Source organism: Pygoscelis adeliae, unplaced genomic scaffold, assembly GCF_000699105.1.
Source record: "Pygoscelis adeliae isolate BGI_AS28 unplaced genomic scaffold, ASM69910v1 Scaffold4, whole genome shotgun sequence".
Classification (NCBI taxonomy): domain Eukaryota; kingdom Metazoa; phylum Chordata; class Aves; order Sphenisciformes; family Spheniscidae; genus Pygoscelis; species Pygoscelis adeliae.
In genome coordinates, this window is record NW_008824986.1 from 7,520,005 (window position 1) to 7,541,364 (window position 21,360).

Below are 21,360 nucleotides of genomic sequence, written 5' to 3' on the forward strand. Positions count from 1 at the left end.
GAAAGAAGGATTAAAAACAAATTAAATCCCCTGAATACAGAAGTGAAGGATTCATATATTAACACGATAATTTAAATTGCCAAAGTCATAGCCCAGAAAGCAAACCTTTCCATCTAAGTGAAGGAGCACTGTTGATATACCAAAAGACTGGCCTAATCACTGTGTTTATTGGCTCATTTCCACTGTAATTTAAATATGTCTAAAAAGCAATGTTAAAATAGGTTGAATATCTGAAATTAACAATTACTGTACCTACTAAGATAATGAAGATGCATAGTATACAGCTGAAACTCATTAATAACAACTTCCTAATAGTGTACTGGATGAAGGTTTCGATAGTATTTTTTCTCACTCACTAGACATGAAAACAATTATTAACAGGGACAGAAAATTATTATGCTCCATACCACAGAGGTATATCCATTAATATTCTCCTAATGAGAGCTGAGCCCAAAAAAAAAGATGCAATTTAGTCCTATATAGTACTGCAATGGATAGCGCTGTCATTATGCAATTCTTAAACATCTAGATGCAATGAATACACAGAAAGAATGTAATAACAAAGCCAAAGTTCTTTAGCATTATACTTTAATTGAATTTGAAGATCTTGACATTTTTGTATCTTCAGTAGAAACACATTTTCATATGTAGCATGGTCTTGTGAAATACATAGAGTACATAAGCCATCTTTATTTACTCCTGATCGGTTCCACAAGGCTAAGTTGTATATTGCTCCAATATAATCTATAAATGGATAATTGTTCAAAGTATTTCTGTTCCCATTGATGTCCTTTTCCATTAATTTTCTCCCTTCAGAATAGGCAACAATTCACTACTTTCCTTTAGTTCCTGTAAAGAAATATATACAGCAATTATTCTCTATGTACATTTCGTGATTAGGCTAACAAGATTTCAACGGGGACAGTTTACGGATAAGGAAATCAATTCACTGGCTATTAAGTGAATGCACTAGATGACCCACTAGAGGTCCCTCTTGACCAAGATACTGAAGTTCATAATGTTGTATTTAAATTCTATTTTGTGTCTATTTAGTAAGAGGGGAAACTTATTTAGTGGAAAGATACACCTTCAAAAGAATTGGTTGTTATCAACTTTACCAGGTAAATCCCCTGGTATGTCTCCTTCCAGATGTAATTCAAAATATACGTTAGGCATACACAAAATTTTACAACATCCAAAATGCCTCCCACAAAATGAAAAAATGACCATCCATTGATAGATTTTGTTACTACCACACATTAAAACAAACAAGACAGTAAAAAATTTGTAAGAGTTCTAAATAAGAGGTGCTTGCCCATATTATCTTGATGATTGAAATACAAATTGTAAGGCTGTTAACTTACTGAAGAGCCAGATAACACCAGGAAATAGTTTTAAAACAGCATGGAGTATATATTCTTTTCCCACATCTCAAGAGAAACAACTGTCTCAATTTTATTACATATTATACTATATTATGGAATGCATTTTAAAATACTGACAACATTCACCTACCCATACAAGTTAGTCAGTGCAAACTGAATACAGTCCAACAATGCAAATAGACAAATTACATTTAAATACCAGTGAGAGAAGTATTTTGCAGCATCTCCTCAATGCCCAAGACTATACTTACTGATCACTGACATAACCCACACACTTGTTAAATAAATAAAATTAAAGTCATCTATATAATTTAAGTAATACCAGTATTTTTAGAACTAAATGAGATTTATTGATTGTATCTTCCCAGGAGTTACAATGTCTGAGGAATTGGCTATAAAACATTCAGACAAGAATGGGCTCAAGAGTATTTGGGGTTTAGAACACTGTGCCTGCTCTGTTACAAAAATCAAAAACCACAGTAAGAGATGCAGATCTATTTTTGTTGCTTCAGGGTCTGTTCAAACAACTACAATAAACCTTACTTTCTTCCAGGAATGAGACTGTTTGCTAGGAAAAAATGTCTCACCCACCTTATTTGAGAAAAGCAATGTCAGAAGTAAAACTAGGAAGAGAAACCTGTAAAAATGCACCCACGGGGTAAAAATGGTCTTTACAGTAACAGTAACTGACTGCTGTCAAGAAAATACACTTCACTGCTAAATCTTGGCATATGAGAATGCTAGAGATTTAGAGCTCCTTTCAACTGCATGTTGAGCTAATAGAAGTCACAGTAAAAACAACCAAGTCATTCGGTTTCAAGATCTAGGGCCACCACACAGGAATTTCTGTATGTTATGGGCAGAAAACATTTCACAGTTTTAAACAAACAGTTTAAATCTGAAACAATTTACATCTCAAACAAGATTCTCCCATTCCTACCTTAACAATATCCAGCCCTCCAACAAGTTCACCTTTCACATATAATTGAGGATACGTTGGCCAGTCTGAATAGGTTTTTAATCCTTGCCGCACCTAAGAAAAATAATCTTAAATGTAGACTTCAACTTTAGTAAAAGCAACAATGAAATCCTCAATGATGGAGAAGCTTAGTTACCTCTTCATCTTCCAGTATGTCAAATGTCTCATAATCAACACTAAGGGGGGAAGAAAAAAAAAAAACAGACTCTTAAACAAAGAAAATAACATTTGGGGAAGTCTTCCACTAGTATTTTCTGAACTTTTTATTTATAAAATGTAGTTATTAAAACAGAACTGGCTTCCCAAATTCAATTAAAAAAAACACTTACGTACCCAGTACTATTCATGATTTCTATAATTTGCTTGCTGAATCCACATTTTGCCATCTAGAATGCAAAACACACGTAAGTTAAAACATATATCTGCTATATTTAATCCACAAAATTCCAAGTCCTCAAGGTACACTAAAGCTATTACCACTTCATTGCTAGTGATGACCTTACTGGATGAGCAATACTGCTAATCCCCTTTTCATTCTTTTTTATACTCTTTGAGCTTTTAACAGTACTGAATGTCTCTTTCTTTATATACTCTGCTGAAATAAATGAAAACATTGAGAATATTAAACACTTTCCTCAGTTGTGGTGTGAAATGATACAAGGTGAATCTGTTTTCCAGGTTTGGCAATACTATCTTGAAAAATAGTTAGGCTTGATTATTTTCTGAACGTTCAAAAAGCCAAAGCTATAGGTATGATGCATATAAATGCCTTATACGCATTTGTAAAACAGATGTGTTTTATTTTGAGACATACGCTACCCTTTACTTACCATTCTGGATGAGTAGCAACCTATGGTCAACTGATAAATAGGTTGCATGTACAGCAACTTCCAACTGAAATTAATAATTGAAAGTATCTACTGCAAACTCTTCATATTGACAGTATAAGGACATAGAACACCCATCATTTTTTAGACATTGAATATTTAATCCAGACTATCCCTTCTTATTGGTGATTTCACTCCACCGGTAGCTCAAGCAAAATCAAAACTTGTTAAGCAACCTGCCCAAACTTTTGCTTTCTGTAGGCAAGAAACAGGTTTTAAAGGAGATAGAAGTGCATCTGTTTAGAAGACCTAAGCTCAACTGGCTCATCACCACTGTTTCAGTGAGTCAGCATAACCCACAGGGTTCCAGTGGCTATGAAATGGTTTAGTAAAACAGCCTGTAACACTCTTAAAAGTATCTGTTGCTAATACACAGAGAAGGCTCAGGGAACAAATGAGCAAATGAAATGGAAAGACGAGTCACGTGAACGAGCTCAGTCCCCTACCTCTGTATCCCTTTAAAAAAATACCGTATAAATGACTCTAACATGTGATCGCTAGCTACAATTATTGTTTAGGGTACACCACTCCAATGAAAAGTCTGAGTTAGGTGCCGTTCAAGTAATTTTGACAGGAAGAATTGCAGTGCCTTGCTGTTCAAAAGGGAATAATTTATCCCCTGGTTACTTTGTTTGAGTATGCAACACAAAGCAATAGACTTGACCTTTTGGTTTACAGTCATTTGTTATTATTTTAATCCTAACTGTTAGCAGTTGTCTGTCTTCAGTCACTATCTTTATTTCAGTCAGCAAGATCAAGTGCAGCTTAAAGACACCAGGCATAGACCATTCCATGCACATGAGAAAGAGTGGATCGTTTATAGTATGTGGTATTATACTTTAGCCCTAAAAACATCTAGCAGCTTTTTTTAAATGTAGTTGTGAAAGCATAATAAAGTCAGAGAAGTTAGAAAGGATAGGACACCCAATCCAATTAGGTCAACAGAGGGAAATTTCAAGAAACATGCGTCCAGAGATGAAGTTCTGGGCAACCCTCAAAGTGTACGCCTCAAGTAGGATAGCCATCGGGGCAAGCACTCAGAACATCAGAAGAAAATCCATTATCTGCAAAGACAATCAATAACTAAGACCAAAAGGACATGCACAGTTCTTCCATTCATTCCTGAATTGTAGATCAATTGACAGACGTCACTGCAGGGCATCAAATTCCCTGATTTTACTGTAACACAGCTATCAGTGTTTTAGCAATATATACGCATCAGGTAAAATAGGGACTGCTCTTCTATGGCTTATAGAAGCACCAAATAAAAAGACAAATAACTAACTTCCCAGCACCATTAACTTTCATTAAGCAAGGAAAGCAAGGGAAAAAAGGCAATTGTCACTGTTAAAAAACTGTTTAAATGTAATATATTCTGCAACACTTAATCTTACCTGTTTGCTTCCCTTCATGAAAAGCATCACAGGAGCTTTGTTTATCAAGGTTTTAAGCCTACAGAAGGCACGAAAAAGACAGACATAAAACAGCTCGGTTATTATCCCAAGCTTTGTTTCGACAGGAAAACAAAATGCAAAAGTGGAAAGATAGGAACTTACAGCTTTGCCAAATGCATTTAGAGCATTATTATAAGCAATTCTATTCATTTAAATCACTTACAGTAACTCTAGTGAATGAATTTGAACCATCCTGTTACTTTTAGAGCAACAATTTACTTTTCTAGATTGACCTCTAAGTATCAAGCAGCAATAAGTTTAAGGAGAAACATCATTTTAGGATATTTTAAACACAATGTCTATATTTAGTGACATACTGCTTTTTCACATACTGAATATAATACTTAGCATTTCTCATTCTCCATGTGAGAATGTCTCTTGCAGAGTAAGAGCCATCTATTGTCTGTCAGTCATAAGATCTACGGACTTACAGACAAACCACTACTGAAATTCAGGAATAGGTCTGTTTAGCCCCATTGTGCCCTGTCCACTTCTGGTCTACCCGCACAATCCTCAGCCAATCCCCTCCTTTCTCTCTCCTTTTAGGAAAGGCTTTCTGTGACAACTGATGGAAAAAGTTAGCAAAGACTCCTATCCAACAGTTTCCAGCTAAGAGCAAACTACCCTCTATAAAATGCATAACAGGTGATCATTTTCTGTAAAAAGTCACGTTGCATGACTCGCACAATGCAAAAAGATTCTAGACTGGAAAATCCAGGGTCATTGCAAAATAAAACTAAATTAAGTTTTGGTGGTGACCTACAGCCTTTGCACATGTAAACCTCAAAACAATTTTTCTAACCAAGTGGCCTCTAGGTTAAAAAGCAACAGCAAAACTAACAGCTACAGCAAGGGTGAGCTACAGTAATCTGAGCTGGTTCCCCAGCTGCCAGATTCGTTTCATGAAACCAAGCTGATTTCGACAGTTCATTTTCAAGGGTATTTTCAAGTGAAGAAGACGCAGTTGATTGATGGGAAGAGATCAAACATTGAGTAAAGGAACATAATTTAGCATTAAATAGATTCTACTGCTGATATTCCTTTGTTTTATTAAGTCTTGACATATTTGAGTAACTACCTTGTAGGGTTTTTCTTATGAGTGACTGATAGAGTGAATATAGTTTGAAAGAGATGTCAGTTGCTCAGAAGTTAAGTATGAGGCTAGCTACAAAGAAAAACTAATCTGTGCCATGGAAAAAGAACTTTCAGTTGTCACCAGAAGACAGACCTCACCTAAGAAACAAACACCTACTAAAAGATGAAGAACAAACTAGACAATAAGAAGCTATTTGTGACTTGTCTGGTGAATTTTTAGCCAGTTTTCCTTCAGGCCACTTCTACATCAAAATTTGATAAAATTGATAAAAACTTCACACAGGTGTTCAAAAGATGCTGCTGTTGCTCCTTTAGGGAGACATTTAGCTACACCAACAATTTTAATCTATCAAAACACATTAGGTAAGCAGAGGACATTTCCCATTACCTTTTTCCCCAAAAAAGATTAAGCAAAGCAAAAGACTATATATAAATTCAATAAAGTTGCAGCTTATGCAAGTTTGCAAAAAGGAAGGAAGAGACTAAAGGAAACTTTCTAAAATAAGCTTTTAAAAGGCCATACTGAGACAATTTCATCTTTACCTATAATTTAATCTCAAACTGCAAAAGGTAGTGATTGTTTTTTGTGGCCTTGGTGAAACAATTTACAAGTTACCCTACTAGAGTAACAAAAGGTAAACCTCAGCTGTAGAACTGATTAAAAAGGAATTAATAAATACACAGTTGTAAAAGTAAGTATACTTTATCACCATACCGAAAAGGCTTGCATTAAATTATTTCTCCACTGTGCTGAGAAGGCAAAAGAACCAGAACCAGTCACACCTAGAGCACTGTAAAACTTGCTCTTACCAACCTCAGCAAGAGAGAATCTATGCTAACATATGCTTTGCCTTCAAGATACAGGCCACCTTCTTGGTAGACCAGTCCCCCTTTGCATGTCTTAATGGCACTATTCACATAAAAAATGGAAAAAAAAAGCCACATCTACTAGCAACTTCTCAAACAGAATTACTTGTCAGATATCTAGAGCTTGACTGCCTGGGGCACATCAGAATTTCAAACAAGAGCGAATCTTCAAATCAGGAGGTTAAAGGAGGACAAATTGGTTTCTAGATATTACATCTGATTCAGGAAGCAACACACTTCCTACCGCTGCAGCATATATTCAAGCTGCCAAGGTGAAAGAAAACAGGAACTGAAGGACATGAGCAATCAAGAAAAATGAGGAGACAAGCCTAGATATTTTCTCTAGTGATATCATAGTTATGAAGTCTATACCAAACACTAGTAGCTTTTATTAGCTTCATTTAAAAGATTATTTTCCCAGTTATCTTTAAAGAATAAATTCTTAAAAGAGAGACAGGAAGGAATCTATATATTCCTGCTATAATTAAAAATTAACAAACTACAAATATAGTAAGTAAAGCCTATTAGAACAGTATAGCTTAATACATATATGACAGTACAGCTTTATATTAAGTGATGCTTTACTGTATAGAAAACAGAACATACTAAACAACTGCAGAAGTTCTGTAATTAAAGAAGATCTTGATGCACTTCTGATAAAGTCAAAGAACAGGAATTTATATAAGGGATTCCCCCTATATAAACCAACATACAGGAAACCTCAAAAATAGACACCCTTAAAATAACGACATAATACATCACACCTGTCCTCCAACTTCTGTGCCTTCGGACAGACAGTGTCCAGTTCTCCAGATGCCTCAAGTTCCTAGGGAGATTGGGGACAAGAAAAATCAGATATAAAAAGCAAGAAAAACATGCTTCTGACAACTAACAAGATTAAGAATTTCTCAGTTTCTAACCTTGACAATATCAAGTCCACCTATAAGCTCTCCAGCTACATACAACTGCGGATAAGTTGGCCAATTAGAGTATGTTTTCAGCCCCTGACGAACTTCTTCATCAGAAAAGATATCAAAACTGCTAAATGAAATACCATGTTTGTTCAGTATCTCCACCATTTGTTTGCTGAAGCCTGCAAACACAAAAAGAGGAATTACATATAATTTTAAACTAAGCATTCCCATGTCTGTACTAAACCTTATTCATTTAAAAAATGCAATTCTTCTAGATACTAAATTCAAAGCAGCTCTAGTCTGTTATTCTTTGCTCTATCAATACCCTCAAATATTATAAAGGGGCAAAAAATGTATTTATTACTGGGATTACAAAACCAAAGTATATGGACAGCTTGGCAAGTCTGGTGCTTCTCTATTTAGAGAGCTACACAGTAAGTAACCTTTATAGAAGCGTCTCTGTTGTTCCAACACACAATTAAAGCAAAGTTAAATGCATTCCCTTGTTCTGCCTTTTCCAGCTCTTCTCATTGAGCATTCACAAAGAATAAAAGCTTCTCAATGACCATAACAGCATCTTCAGTAGCCTTCTTTTCATTCCTCTAATTGCACATCACCTTCTCTACCCCTGTCATTTCTTCCTCCAGCTACTACTGAACTTCTCCTACACCAAATGTGAATGAAGTTGACACACAAAGCGGGAACCAGGATTTAAACCCACTACTGTGTCACTAGTGTAACTTAGAAACTTGGCTTTTATAACGTTTTCTACTACTTTTGCTTTAAGAGCATGTCCTTTCCTACTTCATGGTAAAAGGCAAATTCCTTTTTATTTTTTTTAAACTCTTTATGTTCACATAAGTACTTAACATTATTTTACTACCCTTGTGACATTTTCATACCATGTTTTGTTTTCCTTTATGACAGATCTTCATTATGTCCTACTCTGACAACACTCTCTCAGTGGGATATTAAGCACTGAATATTACGATGTAAACATCCAGATTTTATAAGTTTATTATGTGGCCAACCTGAGAAGAAAAGTTTCTCCTTTCTGTAACTAAGCACCTTTTTCCTAAAAAAAAATCATCACATTATTTGTAAAAAGTTATATGTATGAAAATTTTAATAGTATAGAATTTGCAGTCTATAATCACCTAAATCTTCTTACACTAGAGGGAAACCCACACAAAATTTAACTTTCAAACAATTCTACTCTATTTTAAATTCACCATTCTCATGAAACATTAAATTGATTTTTTTAAAAGAAGATAGATTGTTTTTCAAATCATTAGTCTCTAGAGAAACTCTGCAAAGTCACTTTAAAAAACAAAACACACACAACATACACACCACCCACACCTAGGCTGTGCCCTTTATGTTCACTAGTCCATTCTTTATGGGGTAACCTGAAAGGAAACCTTAGACTGATGTTCAAAATCATCCACATAACACTTCACTGACACAGAATCACAAACTGTCCTCCAGAGAAGACATCAGCCTACTGGATGTTTCACCATATATTGCAGATATTTACTCCGTAAGAAAACAGATGAGAAGAGGTCTGCTGTACTTTACAACACAAGGAAGCCAACTTCTTTAGGACTGATGATCAAATCTTGATTTGCAACTCCACTCTTCCTCCACAATCTATTTGCTCTGCTATGGAACTTATGCTAATCAGGGAAAAAACACTAAGTACGTTGCAACACATTGAAAGATTTGGGAATTTTGCTTCATTTCTAACACGTGGTCTTTATCCTAAAGTATTTCAACACCTGCCACTGTTGCTTGCACGCACATCCCTTCTAAGGAAGTAGAAGCCACCTAGACAACACTATCATATGGTTTGCAAAAAGGATCAATGAGAATTTGTCCATAAATCAATGTGATAATAATGTGCTTTATATCTTTGCCAACTCATTCTGTTTTGGATTCAAATGCCCTTGCAATCCTACCAATTCCCTCAAAGAATTCCAACAAATGCTGTGCAGACAAATTAAAGCATCTATATAAATATTAAAGAAAAAAGAGACAATGCTTAAAGGCTTTAATAAAGGAATAAAAACAAAAAAGCAGCTTTAAATGGGAAAAAGAATCAAAGTGCCATGGAAGAATAACCTTTGATTTCAACTTGCAAGACCACCTATTAGTTTTTGAAATATGAATTTTTACTACAGCTTTCTGCAGTTTTCATGATCTGCAATTTATTGAGGTACGAAGTAGTAGTATTTATATGTATGGCAGCTAAGTTGCTTTTCTTTCTACAACTGAAGTGTTAAGTTCATGTACAGCCTGAAGTAAAACACAGATTCTGAAATTTTTCATACATCTGGGAGTTCATTAGTAAACAGCTAAAGGCTGATTGCTGATGGTTATTCCATCACCAATATATTAACTCATTTCTACTGTAAGGAACCGGGGCGGGGGGGAGGAAGCTTTATTTTAGCTGTAGGCAATTACATGCAAACTAGGAAGATTGATTGGTTGTGTTTCATTTTGAAGGGTTATAGTAGCAGTCTGGAAGTGTTATGCTTAGGGATAAAGTGCCAGAACAGCTTTACTTTCATAACAAAAGATTTAGGTTGAATTTCTGAAGAAATGCCATACTCGCATTACAAGGAATAATTAAACTGCTAACAAAATGTTTTAAGCGGTTATCTAGATGATCACAAGTGCCACTCCAGATTCTACACCAATAAAAACACCCTAAATAAATTACAGTATTGATGAAGCAAATAAACAACTACTACCACAGTCCAAATGAATTTGCTGAAATAATACAACATACATAGCAACCACATACAATTGCCAGTAAACACACAGCCGAGGGGACAAACCTTACTTTACACTATGCTTAGCTGGCTTTTCCAGTGAAGAAATTACAAACTACAAGAAGATTCCAAAATACACTGCTGGATAGGGTTCCCTCTACTTGCCAACTGCACTAAAGACTCAAATGCAAGTGCATTATTTTTATCAAAATAGATAAAATTCAAAGATATCTTCACCTTTAAACAAGCATGGCTCCTTTTATTTAATTCTATTTTTATTACTTCTACTACTGTTATAACAGATCCATATCATCTTTGACAAAATGTTAAATTACCTTCACCTTGAAAAAGACTTTGGCTATTCCAGGAAGTTTAATGGACCCAACTTACTAACATCTCCCAACTACTGCCAGAAAACTATCACACCAGCCTAAAGCAGGCACAGTATTTAACTGCAAAATTAAGAGCTGCAAGTTCAGATGGTTTCATGTGTTGCACTACATTTTAGCACTTTTCATAGGGTACCAGGGATCAACTGTAAGAACTGAAAGCTTGAAGAAATATCTACTTTATCATATTAAGACATGCAAATGAACCTGTGTTATACTCTTAAGTCATTTTCTATATTGAGTTTATGATGAAGTACCTAACTATCCTTAACCTTGATGCCTCAACATCTTTTTTTGTGCTTTTTGTGTTGGTTTTTTTTTAAATAGCCTCACAATTCTCTCCCATCAAAAATTCAAACACATGAGAAACAGTAACGGTCTTTTCTCTACATAACTTTAAGATCTGCCCAGCTTTCTGCTCAATGCCCTTCAGAAAGCCAGCTCTCTACTGAACACCCACAGAAATCCAAAGGAGAAACAGTGTGCCTGTGCCGTCAACTGATCACACTGATGCAGAGGCTGACTCGGATGTAACGGAGAACCTGGGCACACAAACAGTTCAGAGGAGACTCACCACTGCCTGCACAACACCTTTGAGCTCACCACAGACACAGCAAGAAACATGCTCTACTCTTACAGCTTGCCACACACCTGCCAAACAACTCACAGCACAAGCACAGTAGGTTCACTAACAGTAGTGCCACATTAGCACCCAACACAGTTAAACTTAAAGCACGTATATCTGAATAACCTAAAATGTAGACACCCTAAATGTACTCATAAATATTAGGAGCTCATCAGAGCAGTGCTCTATTACATACAGGTAGACTTCACGAGTCTACTTCAGAATAAGCCAAAACTTCCATTCCTACAAAATTATCTATAAATTCCTATGATGATATGTAACTTTCACACACCTATAACTGTACTGTTACATAATATGAATACGGAATTATCTATACATAAATAGATGGAACTTCATCAGCTCTTCATAGGAGCAAATGCCTATGCACAAACTGCTAGAATCCCAAGTTAATACACAACAGCACAATGAACATGAAGGTCCTGAAATCTGTGGTTGTTTCTGAAACTATTTCCACTGAAGTGATTCTGGGACCTATAAGTGCACTGAAATGAAATAGCAGCCTTGAAATTAGACAGGGAAAAAGAAAGAGAAAAATAGAGTGTGCGGATATCAACACAGTAGAAGCCAAATACAGTATGGGAAACCTCAGTACATACAGGATCTTGCATTTCCCCTCGTATTTCTATAACCCTTTTCCAGCAACATCCGAAAAAGCAGATTGTAAAATGGCATGCAAATATTTTAAAAGCAGCTGAAAGTACACTTAGGTTGGGAGGGCAGAAGCAATAAGAAAAGCTGCACACAAGCTGTAAGCAAGTGCTTCATCAACCTGAAGTAGCCTGGACTGAGTTGCAAGACTCCTCGCACTCCGCCAGGGCAGGATTACCCTCTACAGCGCGTGGCCCAGATTGACACACACGTTTGACATGCTTTAGCCACTACTTCTCTTTCAAATGTTGTCTCATGACTTACATATAAGCCTTCCTTCTCAAAAAGGGCAGCATACACTATACTAAACTCCCTCCAATTAACAGTGCTTGACAGACAGACTCTCCTCCTCTCCTGTCCAATATACACTATGTCAGTCCAAAGCTCCTCTTTGTAATTCAATCCAGATAGGCCCACCCGGCAGCTTCACCACTGGCGCCTCTCTGCTCAGCTCCCTCATTTGCCAAGCACTGGCCCTGACCCAAAACTACCTGAAGTTAATGAAAAGACTCTTATTTACTCTATGGACTCAATCCTCAATTTCAATAACTAGAAATCTATAGAACTACATAAATAGCTCTCCCATAGTAGAATGCCTTCACAGATACAATGCGAAATAGCAGAGGCTGTTTGGCAAGTCATGTATCACAAATCTGCATTATTCTCACTTCACCAAATAGATGCATTCCATATCATTATCCTTCCCTTTCCCCCCTTTTAACAGTACATGCGATACGACAATTTGAATCCTTCCAGATTAAGATAAATAGACATAACATGTAAAATCAGTTTCTTTTAGGTCCTTTTATACTATTTCATCCGTTTTGCTTTACATAGTTCTCCACTCAGTTTCTTTTGGAAAATTCCTGGATGCGCTCCAACAGAAAGCACAAGAAGCAGCTATGTGGGGATGTCTGCACTTGAAACTGTTAACTGAATTTAATGCTTCAAATTGTGGTGAGATCTTCCACGGCTGGAACATTAGCAGTGCATGCGCACCACAATGATATTCGGCAATTATGTGAACATAGCATCAATAAATCGCCACACCACGCCAACAGTTTGAACCAAGCACTCATGGACTCCTGACCAGACATGAGAAGCACTGTTCTGTCTCTAGGCTGCACCTGCTGAGCCCTTACCAGAAGGGGGTCAAAAAGAATGGTTCCATGAGTCCTCATTTCCCTCCTCAAAGTGTTTTAAACACATCTAGCTCACATGCATCTCTGCCATGATACAGAAACATCGATGATGAATTTTTCAAGCCTGTGCATGCTACTGTAATTCATGCACAGGTGGACAAAACAGGTATTTTCATTATTTGTTTTTAGACACAAATAACTGAGGTTTTGCATGACAATTTAACTTTTTGAGCAGTTATCTCTTTATTGGTTCCATAAATATATGCCACAGGCCCTTCTTCAAGAGCTTGGCTGTAGGGAGCTAGCTACTGCTAATTCTTTTCTTATTCTCCTGTTATGTTTCACAATTCCTTCATCTCTTTGGCCCAGCAATGTAGTTGATACGATCTACCCCACAGGATACACATTTGCTAAGCAAAGAAATCCAATCTTAGTCATCTCAGAGCCAGTTACTGCAGAGCAGTAACTGTAGAAGTTGCAACATTTGATCTCTAGACCAATTTGGGGAGAGAAAGGAGGTAAGTGTCAATGCAACTTTTTCCCCCCATTGCCTTTACCTCCCCTCAGTTTTAGAATTTTATAATTATATCTTATTGCCACCGTCCCCAGAATAAGACCTCTTCAGTCTTCCCATTCCAAATGAAGCTCTGGAGATGAGGAATGGCTGTTTTTCCACACTGCATTTTGCTCCTTGTTTTTTCAAGGTGGATATGGGCCTTAGGGAACGAATGTATATGAAAACAACAGCACGGAAACTAGCAGCTAAATGTTCACTTCTGTAAGATATCAGTAGAAAAAGACCAGTGGGTTAGAAGCAGACTGACAATTGAAGATAAACTTGCAAGGCAGGCAAGGATTACACTCAAAGGAGACAATCTGGAAAGTGGTGGTGTTAATTGCCAAAACAATGCCCCCAGAGCTACAGTGAAACACAAGGGAGCCATAACCAAACAAGAGCTGCCAAGAGTGCTGTTTGGTCAAGCAATCGCCATCCTACATCAGTTACTCTTCTGTTTACCTCCTGCAGCTCACCACAGAAGGCCCTACAAAATCAGTTCTGCAATGCAACTTCTTAAGACTGCATAAGCAGAAGGATGGCAGCTTCATAGTACTTAAAAATTTTGGTTTTTAACATTTGTTCACGTGCGTTCCATACAGATCAACGCTTCAAGTTAATTAGGAACCAAGCACTCTGAACAGTGAGCAAGTGTTAAGAGAACTAGGTTTAAGAACAGGCATTTCCACAGTAGCAGAAACACATGCTACTGGTCTTTCAATTTCACCAGCTAGGGTAGTTTTATTTTCTTTTTCCAAATGGCAACAGCAATCCCAGATGTTGGTCAATTCTTGTTATTTCTTGAATTGAAATATTCTCTTCAGACTATTTCACATTTTCAACACGCGTAACTTCATGCACAAAATATGTCATGAATAAACACTGAGCTACCTCCAGAAAAGCGTGCTAGTTCGAGGACAGCATTGTACATCACATATTCTTTAGAAAGACCTTAGTCTCTGCGATTCCATTTCCAAAATTTAACTAAGGGAATAGCAATTCTCTAGCAGCACATAAGTAATATGAAAATACTTTCATTAATGCTTCTAGGTGTACAAGACGCCATTGGGATGCATCTCCCCAAAACTGAGTAAAACTGACAACTAGCCCAAAGCAAGTGGTGTCACATTGAACACGAACTTCAGAAAATCCTTACCACAGCGAGGTTCTTTTGGAGACCCTTTCATAAACAGCATGCAAGGGGCAGCATTGATGAGTTTCTTTAGACGCACATTAAGATCTTCTTTTGCACCGTCATTAGAGCCAGCAGAAACAGAACTGCTGGACGCATGGCGCTGCACTTTTTTTGTCAGCTCTGGGGCATGTGCACCATCTAATCTGTCAACTTTCTGAGAATTCTAAGGAAACCAAAACACAGGCTCGTGTTAAAAGATTAAATTCAGAATTTGTACTGTAATAAAAAAAATAGTAAAACCACCATATAAAGTATAGATTTTCAGATGCAGGGTGGATTAGTGTATTGATCTTTTAGCCAGACTTTAGTTCCAAGACTCGTACCATTCTGTTGGCTGGCTACTCTTAATGCTAGTGAATTTGCTAATAGAAGAATTTATTAAAGAAAATATATTGAATTTTATTATCACAGGCAAATGTGACCCAAACAGACTTGTCATTTCTACCAAGAGATTATTTACTTGGGTTTTTGCCATGTTGTAGAACTATAGCTAGACAAGGAAACATTACTGAGAATTTTTTGACTCAACTAAAATAAAAACTATGTAAGAATCCCAAAGCAATTAAGGAAGCTCTGAAATATTACATATATAGTGTAAGAATCATTTCTATCCACTTTTTTAGGTTCCACTGGATAGACTTAAATCATATACATAAGTTTTTCTTCACTGAGAAAGTTCTTAAGGTTCTGCTCCTCTGGTAGTAGTATTAAAAAAATATACATATTAAGAGTCCACATGGAATCCATTTTCTCTTACCTTAAAGAATAAGAACGTTGGAACAGAACTAATTCCGTATTTTTCAGATACTTCAGGCACAGCTTCAGCTTCCAGCTAAAAAAACAAAACAAAAACCAGAAAAAGATTATTTTCATAATCTTCTTTAAAGTTTGACTGTGGATGTCAATCCTGTCTAGAATGTTCTTCTAGGCATTTCATACATTTAAAAAGGATTTGATGCAGAAGTTCGTGACACATTTGCATTTAAATGAGACTCACTGGGTTGGCATGTCCTCCACTGAGCCTACACAGTGTCAAAACAGGTTCAGAGGTTTTTATTTTGTTGCACATTTCAAAAGATGCCTGGAGGCTGCGAATAAAATTTTTGGTGCACTAGTGACCTAGTAAATTTTCAATCATATGCAGCTACTACTATATTGAAATCCATAAATCATTGACCCCAGTTATGTCATGATTACAGTGCTTATTTTCTGCCCACAGCAATTCTTGCTGTTTGCTCTATTGACTAATTTCAAGGGGCAGTACATCATGACTGACATTTGCAGCCTTCTGCAAATTATGAAGAAAAAAGGAGTGTTTCTTCAATAAGCTATTGAGGTCTACTAAATTTTATCTTTAACTCCTGCAAGGCTACTAAGTATCGAGTACCAAGCTTGTTGAGATTATTCGTTCTAATTTTATTCAGCATTCAAATGCATACCTTGAAATTATATAATGCAGTAGTTTGCCGAAAATGTATCTTTTAATTAACTCAAATTTGTGATTTTCTGTGCATAGGCTAAAAGCTTACTTGAGTGACAGAAGATCTAGTACATGACTGTTTAAGACACTAGCTCTGTAACAACTGCGGAGTGAATGGTTAAAAAGTGGTAATAGATCTAAATGTTTCAAACAGAAACCCACAATCCAGTGTACAGGAGAAAAAGCCTTTCAAATTCTTATTCCATAAACTATACAGTGAATGAACAAGCATCAAGAGAGCTACTGAACAGTTTGCTTCTGCCCGCCCCTGTCCATCCTTACATATTTTAGAAAATACTGTGATTGTTCTCACTGTTAACCAAAATGTAGTGAACCTCTGAATATTTCAGTATTACAGCATGTTTGATTTGCTCCAGCTATATAGGCTTTTAATGAACTCACTAAATACAGAAGCAACCCAGCACAGCAAGTCAAAACTGAAAGTCCAAGCTTCACCTCTATTTCTGTAAATCAATGCTCCAACAGGATCAACTGAGAAACTAAAGCTATAAATTGAAAGCTGTAAATACAGATTCCAATTATCTATTCTCTTTCAAGCGGCAAATGATTAAATGACTTCTACCTACAATATTAATTTTCTTTTCCAGTAAAACTTCCTACTTACTTGGATACTTATGTCCCACTCTGGTGAGGTTCACACATACAGAACAGATTTGATTTCATATTTCAGTAACTTGCTCTTATTGGTACAACTTTCCAAAACATTGTTTCTAACTATTTCTGGATATAGACACACTTTCATTTTAACCAAGCCAAGGATCTTAAGAGTTAGGCTATGCAACAACTAAAATGAGAAATTGCATTTAGAAAGACTTCAAGATTTATTGACAGTTTTGAAATTTGTTTCATTATTACTTAGCTCTATTCTAGAATGTAACTGTTTATGATTTGCAAGGCCATACAATAGTCTTGGTCAGTCATCCGTAACCATCTCATGACTTAACAGGTTCTTGCCAATTAAAAGGCAGACTGGCTATTCTGGAATACAGACCAAAATCCCATAAAGAACTTATAAAATCAAATACATTCCCCATGAGGAGCCCCCTCCACAAAAAAAGTATCAAGAAAAGTCACCTAAGCCTTTCAGTAGCTTATTATCCCTAAACAAGTACACCCGTAATATTGGGGGGGAGGGGAGGGGGGGAAAGGAGGTGCCACTGTCTTAGTTTTGCAACACTTCATCACTTCGTAACCTTGTTATTAAAAAATAAATTACAGCTGAATAATAAGGGTCATAAATAAATAATATATGAATATGAATAATAGCGAGGCAACTGAGAGTTTTCAAACTTTCTTGGGCCTACTAAATCTATAGCAACTCTATAAATTTAAGCATCTTGAATTTTCAAAATGTTGAAAATTAGTCTTTTAAAGCTCTAAGTAATAAAATACTACCATTAAAATAGTTCTGTCCTTCTGTTTTACAGAGAAATACCAACTGAGCAAAGAATCATTAAAAAACCCACAAAACCTAAAGGCTGTAAGAAATCAAATTAAAATACTCACACACAGCTGGCTGCTCCATTACTCCCTCCCCTCATAATCACAGAAGTGTCCCATTAACAAGAGAAAGTTGTTTTAAAATGAATGGCATGTTGATGAAGTGCATTCATTTTTCCCTCCACACTGGTTCTCTTACTAGGATGTGCAGACAATCTCACAAAAATATTTGTGTTTATACCATCCAACACTATACAATTGTCATCTTAGAGTGACAATGTTGCACAGACTTAAATTTATCTTCCTTTAAACTTCATGAAGATTACTGTTCATCTTCAATATCAGACAGAAAATCTCTGAGTTCCGAGATCTATTTAGCTAACCAATAACATCATGGGAACAAATGAAATCTCCAGCACACTTGAAAAGAACAGTGTTGCCAAATTAATCTCAAAACCAGGGATAAAAATCATGCTTTAAAAATATGGCTATCTACAGAACTGAAGGAGTGCGACATTGCAGACACAGAGAAATTTAAAAGTCTATTTGTTATATGGAATAGCTAGTGAAAAAAATCCATCATTGTATCTTAGTAGCCTGATTTACTTTTTTTTTCTTTAAACAACACAATAAAATTAAGGTGTTATTTAAGCTTGCAATATCAAGTTTGGAAAGATGAACCTAGAACTTTCATCCCACAGATTATTGATGCATCTCTTGCATATGTTCAACTCACATCTTTAAACGTGAAGCCAGAAAGGAACTTCAAAACCAACTTTACCCATATTTTGTAATACTTTACTCATAGTTTGTAACAATGGCTCTCCTCTGTTTAAAACAAGCTCAACTGCCTGACTTACCTTCACAAATGTAACCTGCATGTGTTCCTTTGCTAGTGCTGCCATAACCTCATTCATTTGAGCACACTGAGGAGCCCATGGTGCCCAAAAGTGGACAACTAAAAGGGACCTATAAAAAAAAAAAGGAGTAACAGCATTTATTTTTAAAAAAGACTCATGCAATATAAAAGTTTGATATGCCATACCAAAAAAAACCCACAAAAAAACAAACAAGCAAAAAAACCCACCACCCACACCACCTTCCTGAGAAAACAGATAATTAAACAAGTGAAGCCAGGAACGTTTCCTATGACTTGCACAGAGAAGGACTTCAATGCTTTTTCAGGAAACATTCCAAAACCCAACAAGCACTGTTAAGGTAATGCAACACAAAGAAAAACATCATCCTTTGACAGTAAAAGATCATTCCATACAAATGTCAGACAGAAAGAAGAACAAGGAGAAACACTAAAGGTCAAGTTATACACTACAGGACACAGATTTTGAAGCACCTGTAGGCCAAGCACTCAGAATCGCTCTTGGGCACCCCGCATCTCTTCCCAGGCACGCTTTCTATCTTCAGAAGCTCTGGGAGCTCGAGAGCTCAACAGCTTCACACTAGAGGCTGCACCATTGCTTTTCTCCTCTCAGTGCCGCTATTGCCTCTTTACTACTTACCCAGGAAATAAGGTAGTAACTTTTCAAGTCTACTGGGACTTTTCTAAAAATACAGTGTTCTTATGCTGAAATGTTATTTTCTGCTTTTATTAGCTTCAACTTCTTATTCCTCTTCCAGCTTCAAGAAGGTTTCCTTGAATGTTTGGTATTGATTATACACAGCATTTAAAGATGAGAAGTCACATGTGAGAACAGAAATCCCGTCAAACTGGGTACCACAAGGTAGTTCTCATGAGCTTAAACAAACACGCTTTGATGACAACAGTGACAAGATATTCGCATCTAATTTTCAATTCTGTTTTCCAAGTTTGCTGAAGCCAAAACCACTAAGTAATAAGGGATAAAGAATAAAAGACATATAATGTACTACTTTTAATCTACTTAGAAAGAGATATAGAAATCAATGCAACCATACCATAGAAGCTATTTAGTACCTTTTATTACTAAATAATGGAACTTCAGCATAAATTGTAATAGCTATGCAGGCAGCATGACATTCATATTGGAACAGAAGCTGTGTTATCTGACCACATACTCTAAATACAGCGCTAAACTCAATTCAGACACAGGACTTTGAAATTCACAAACTTGATTTTTGAAAGCAATTCCAGAAAAGTTTGGTAGAAATATAATAGGATAGCCTCTTTTTTTTCTAATCATGCCATCAGTCAGCACATGGTTCTGCTTTGAAAGCCGATTAAAACTGGCAGAGTTTACAGACTAGTAAAAACTGAAATTACGGAACAAGGCAGTTCTACTTTTCTGCAAGTGCCAGCCTTGCAAATTTAGACCTGAGCTCAGGAACAGTTCAAGACATCTTCCCCAGGGCTGCCATCTGTATAGAATCTTCCAACAGTCTTGTATACAAGTCACCACCAGCAATGATCCCAAAGGCAAATCATCTCTCTTTAATTACAACAAAATAGCTGTACACTTCTTTGAACTGCTTTCACTGCTCACAATTGACACTAGCATTTAAACCCCAGTAAAGGCTCACTTAAGTGATTTACTCTTTACTTATAAATGGGATTTGATATGGACTTCTTGAGAAACCTGAGACCATATCTCACTGCTCCGAGTAAAACCTTAACTGCAAAACTCCATTTCAGCATGTAAACTTTTATAGCAATGCTCTTTGTGGAGCCCAGCTACAGAGCAAATGAAAAGACAGATTATAGCACAGGTAGCTCGTGCAGGAGTTTTATCTGCCCATGCAGCAGACAGGTCTTCCGAACATTACTACAGCTGTCAGCTCATACAGACATATTTTAATTAAGACTTTTGAGGCAATGGGGACAAGCACTTGGAAGTGCTGTTCCCATGCTGCAACCAACATTTTTTGCCACATAATAATAAGGTGAAAATAATTAGGCAGGTTGGGAGACAGGGAGGAGTCATTATATATGTATGAGAATACCCAGTCACAACAGACAGAAAATCTTAAAACGAAAAAAGAAGCAGCAGTTCAATATTTCAGAAGACAGACCATGCTCTGATGCAGAGAATTATCAAGAGCTTTGCTCCCAGATTGGTTTTCCTATACTTGTTCATCACATCCTTCATTTGAAATACCAATTTTGAGACTTCCACCAACTTCGTTCCTAACATACGCACTGTTTACCGACACTGTTAAGAGCTCAGAGAAGTTGTTAAAAACAGATCAAGGATGAACAAAAATACTTTTCTTTTTTAAATCAAGTTTTATAACAAAACAGTCTAATCTACTTGGACCTACTACAGCTTTTACAATTACAGAGAATGAGGTTGTCAAGCTGTCATTGCAACTGCACAATGCCTGTACATTTAAAAAAATAATTTTTACATCTGTTAGACTACAAGTAGGAGAAGATAATACTTCCACTGGCTAAAAACAAATAGTGGAAGAAAGGAGAACAGAGAACATAAAAGTAGTATAGTGGCTACGCATCAGGCCAAAGCACTAATAACTAACTTGATGCACTTTCCTTCCAT

General features: G+C 36.4%; 1 protein-coding gene across 1 annotated transcript in view; it reads right to left on the reverse strand.

Annotated features, from left to right (window-relative positions):
- Positions 1-573: 573 nt before the first annotated feature.
- GLRX3 (glutaredoxin 3) overlaps positions 574-21,360 on the reverse strand; it is a 28,720-nt gene continuing 7,933 nt past the window's right edge. Inside the window, exons 2-12 of the mRNA XM_009326009.1 lie at positions 19,224-19,299; positions 18,733-18,841; positions 15,689-15,763; positions 14,893-15,094; positions 7,588-7,760; positions 7,432-7,493; positions 4,646-4,703; positions 2,698-2,750; positions 2,501-2,540; positions 2,326-2,418; positions 574-849 (exon numbers count right to left, since the gene is read on the reverse strand). Coding sequence (XP_009324284.1) covers positions 799-849; positions 2,326-2,418; positions 2,501-2,540; positions 2,698-2,750; positions 4,646-4,703; positions 7,432-7,493; positions 7,588-7,760; positions 14,893-15,094; positions 15,689-15,763; positions 18,733-18,841; positions 19,224-19,299 — 992 coding nt within the window. The 3' untranslated portion in view covers positions 574-798. The remainder of the gene's footprint in view (positions 850-2,325; positions 2,419-2,500; positions 2,541-2,697; positions 2,751-4,645; positions 4,704-7,431; positions 7,494-7,587; positions 7,761-14,892; positions 15,095-15,688; positions 15,764-18,732; positions 18,842-19,223; positions 19,300-21,360) is intronic.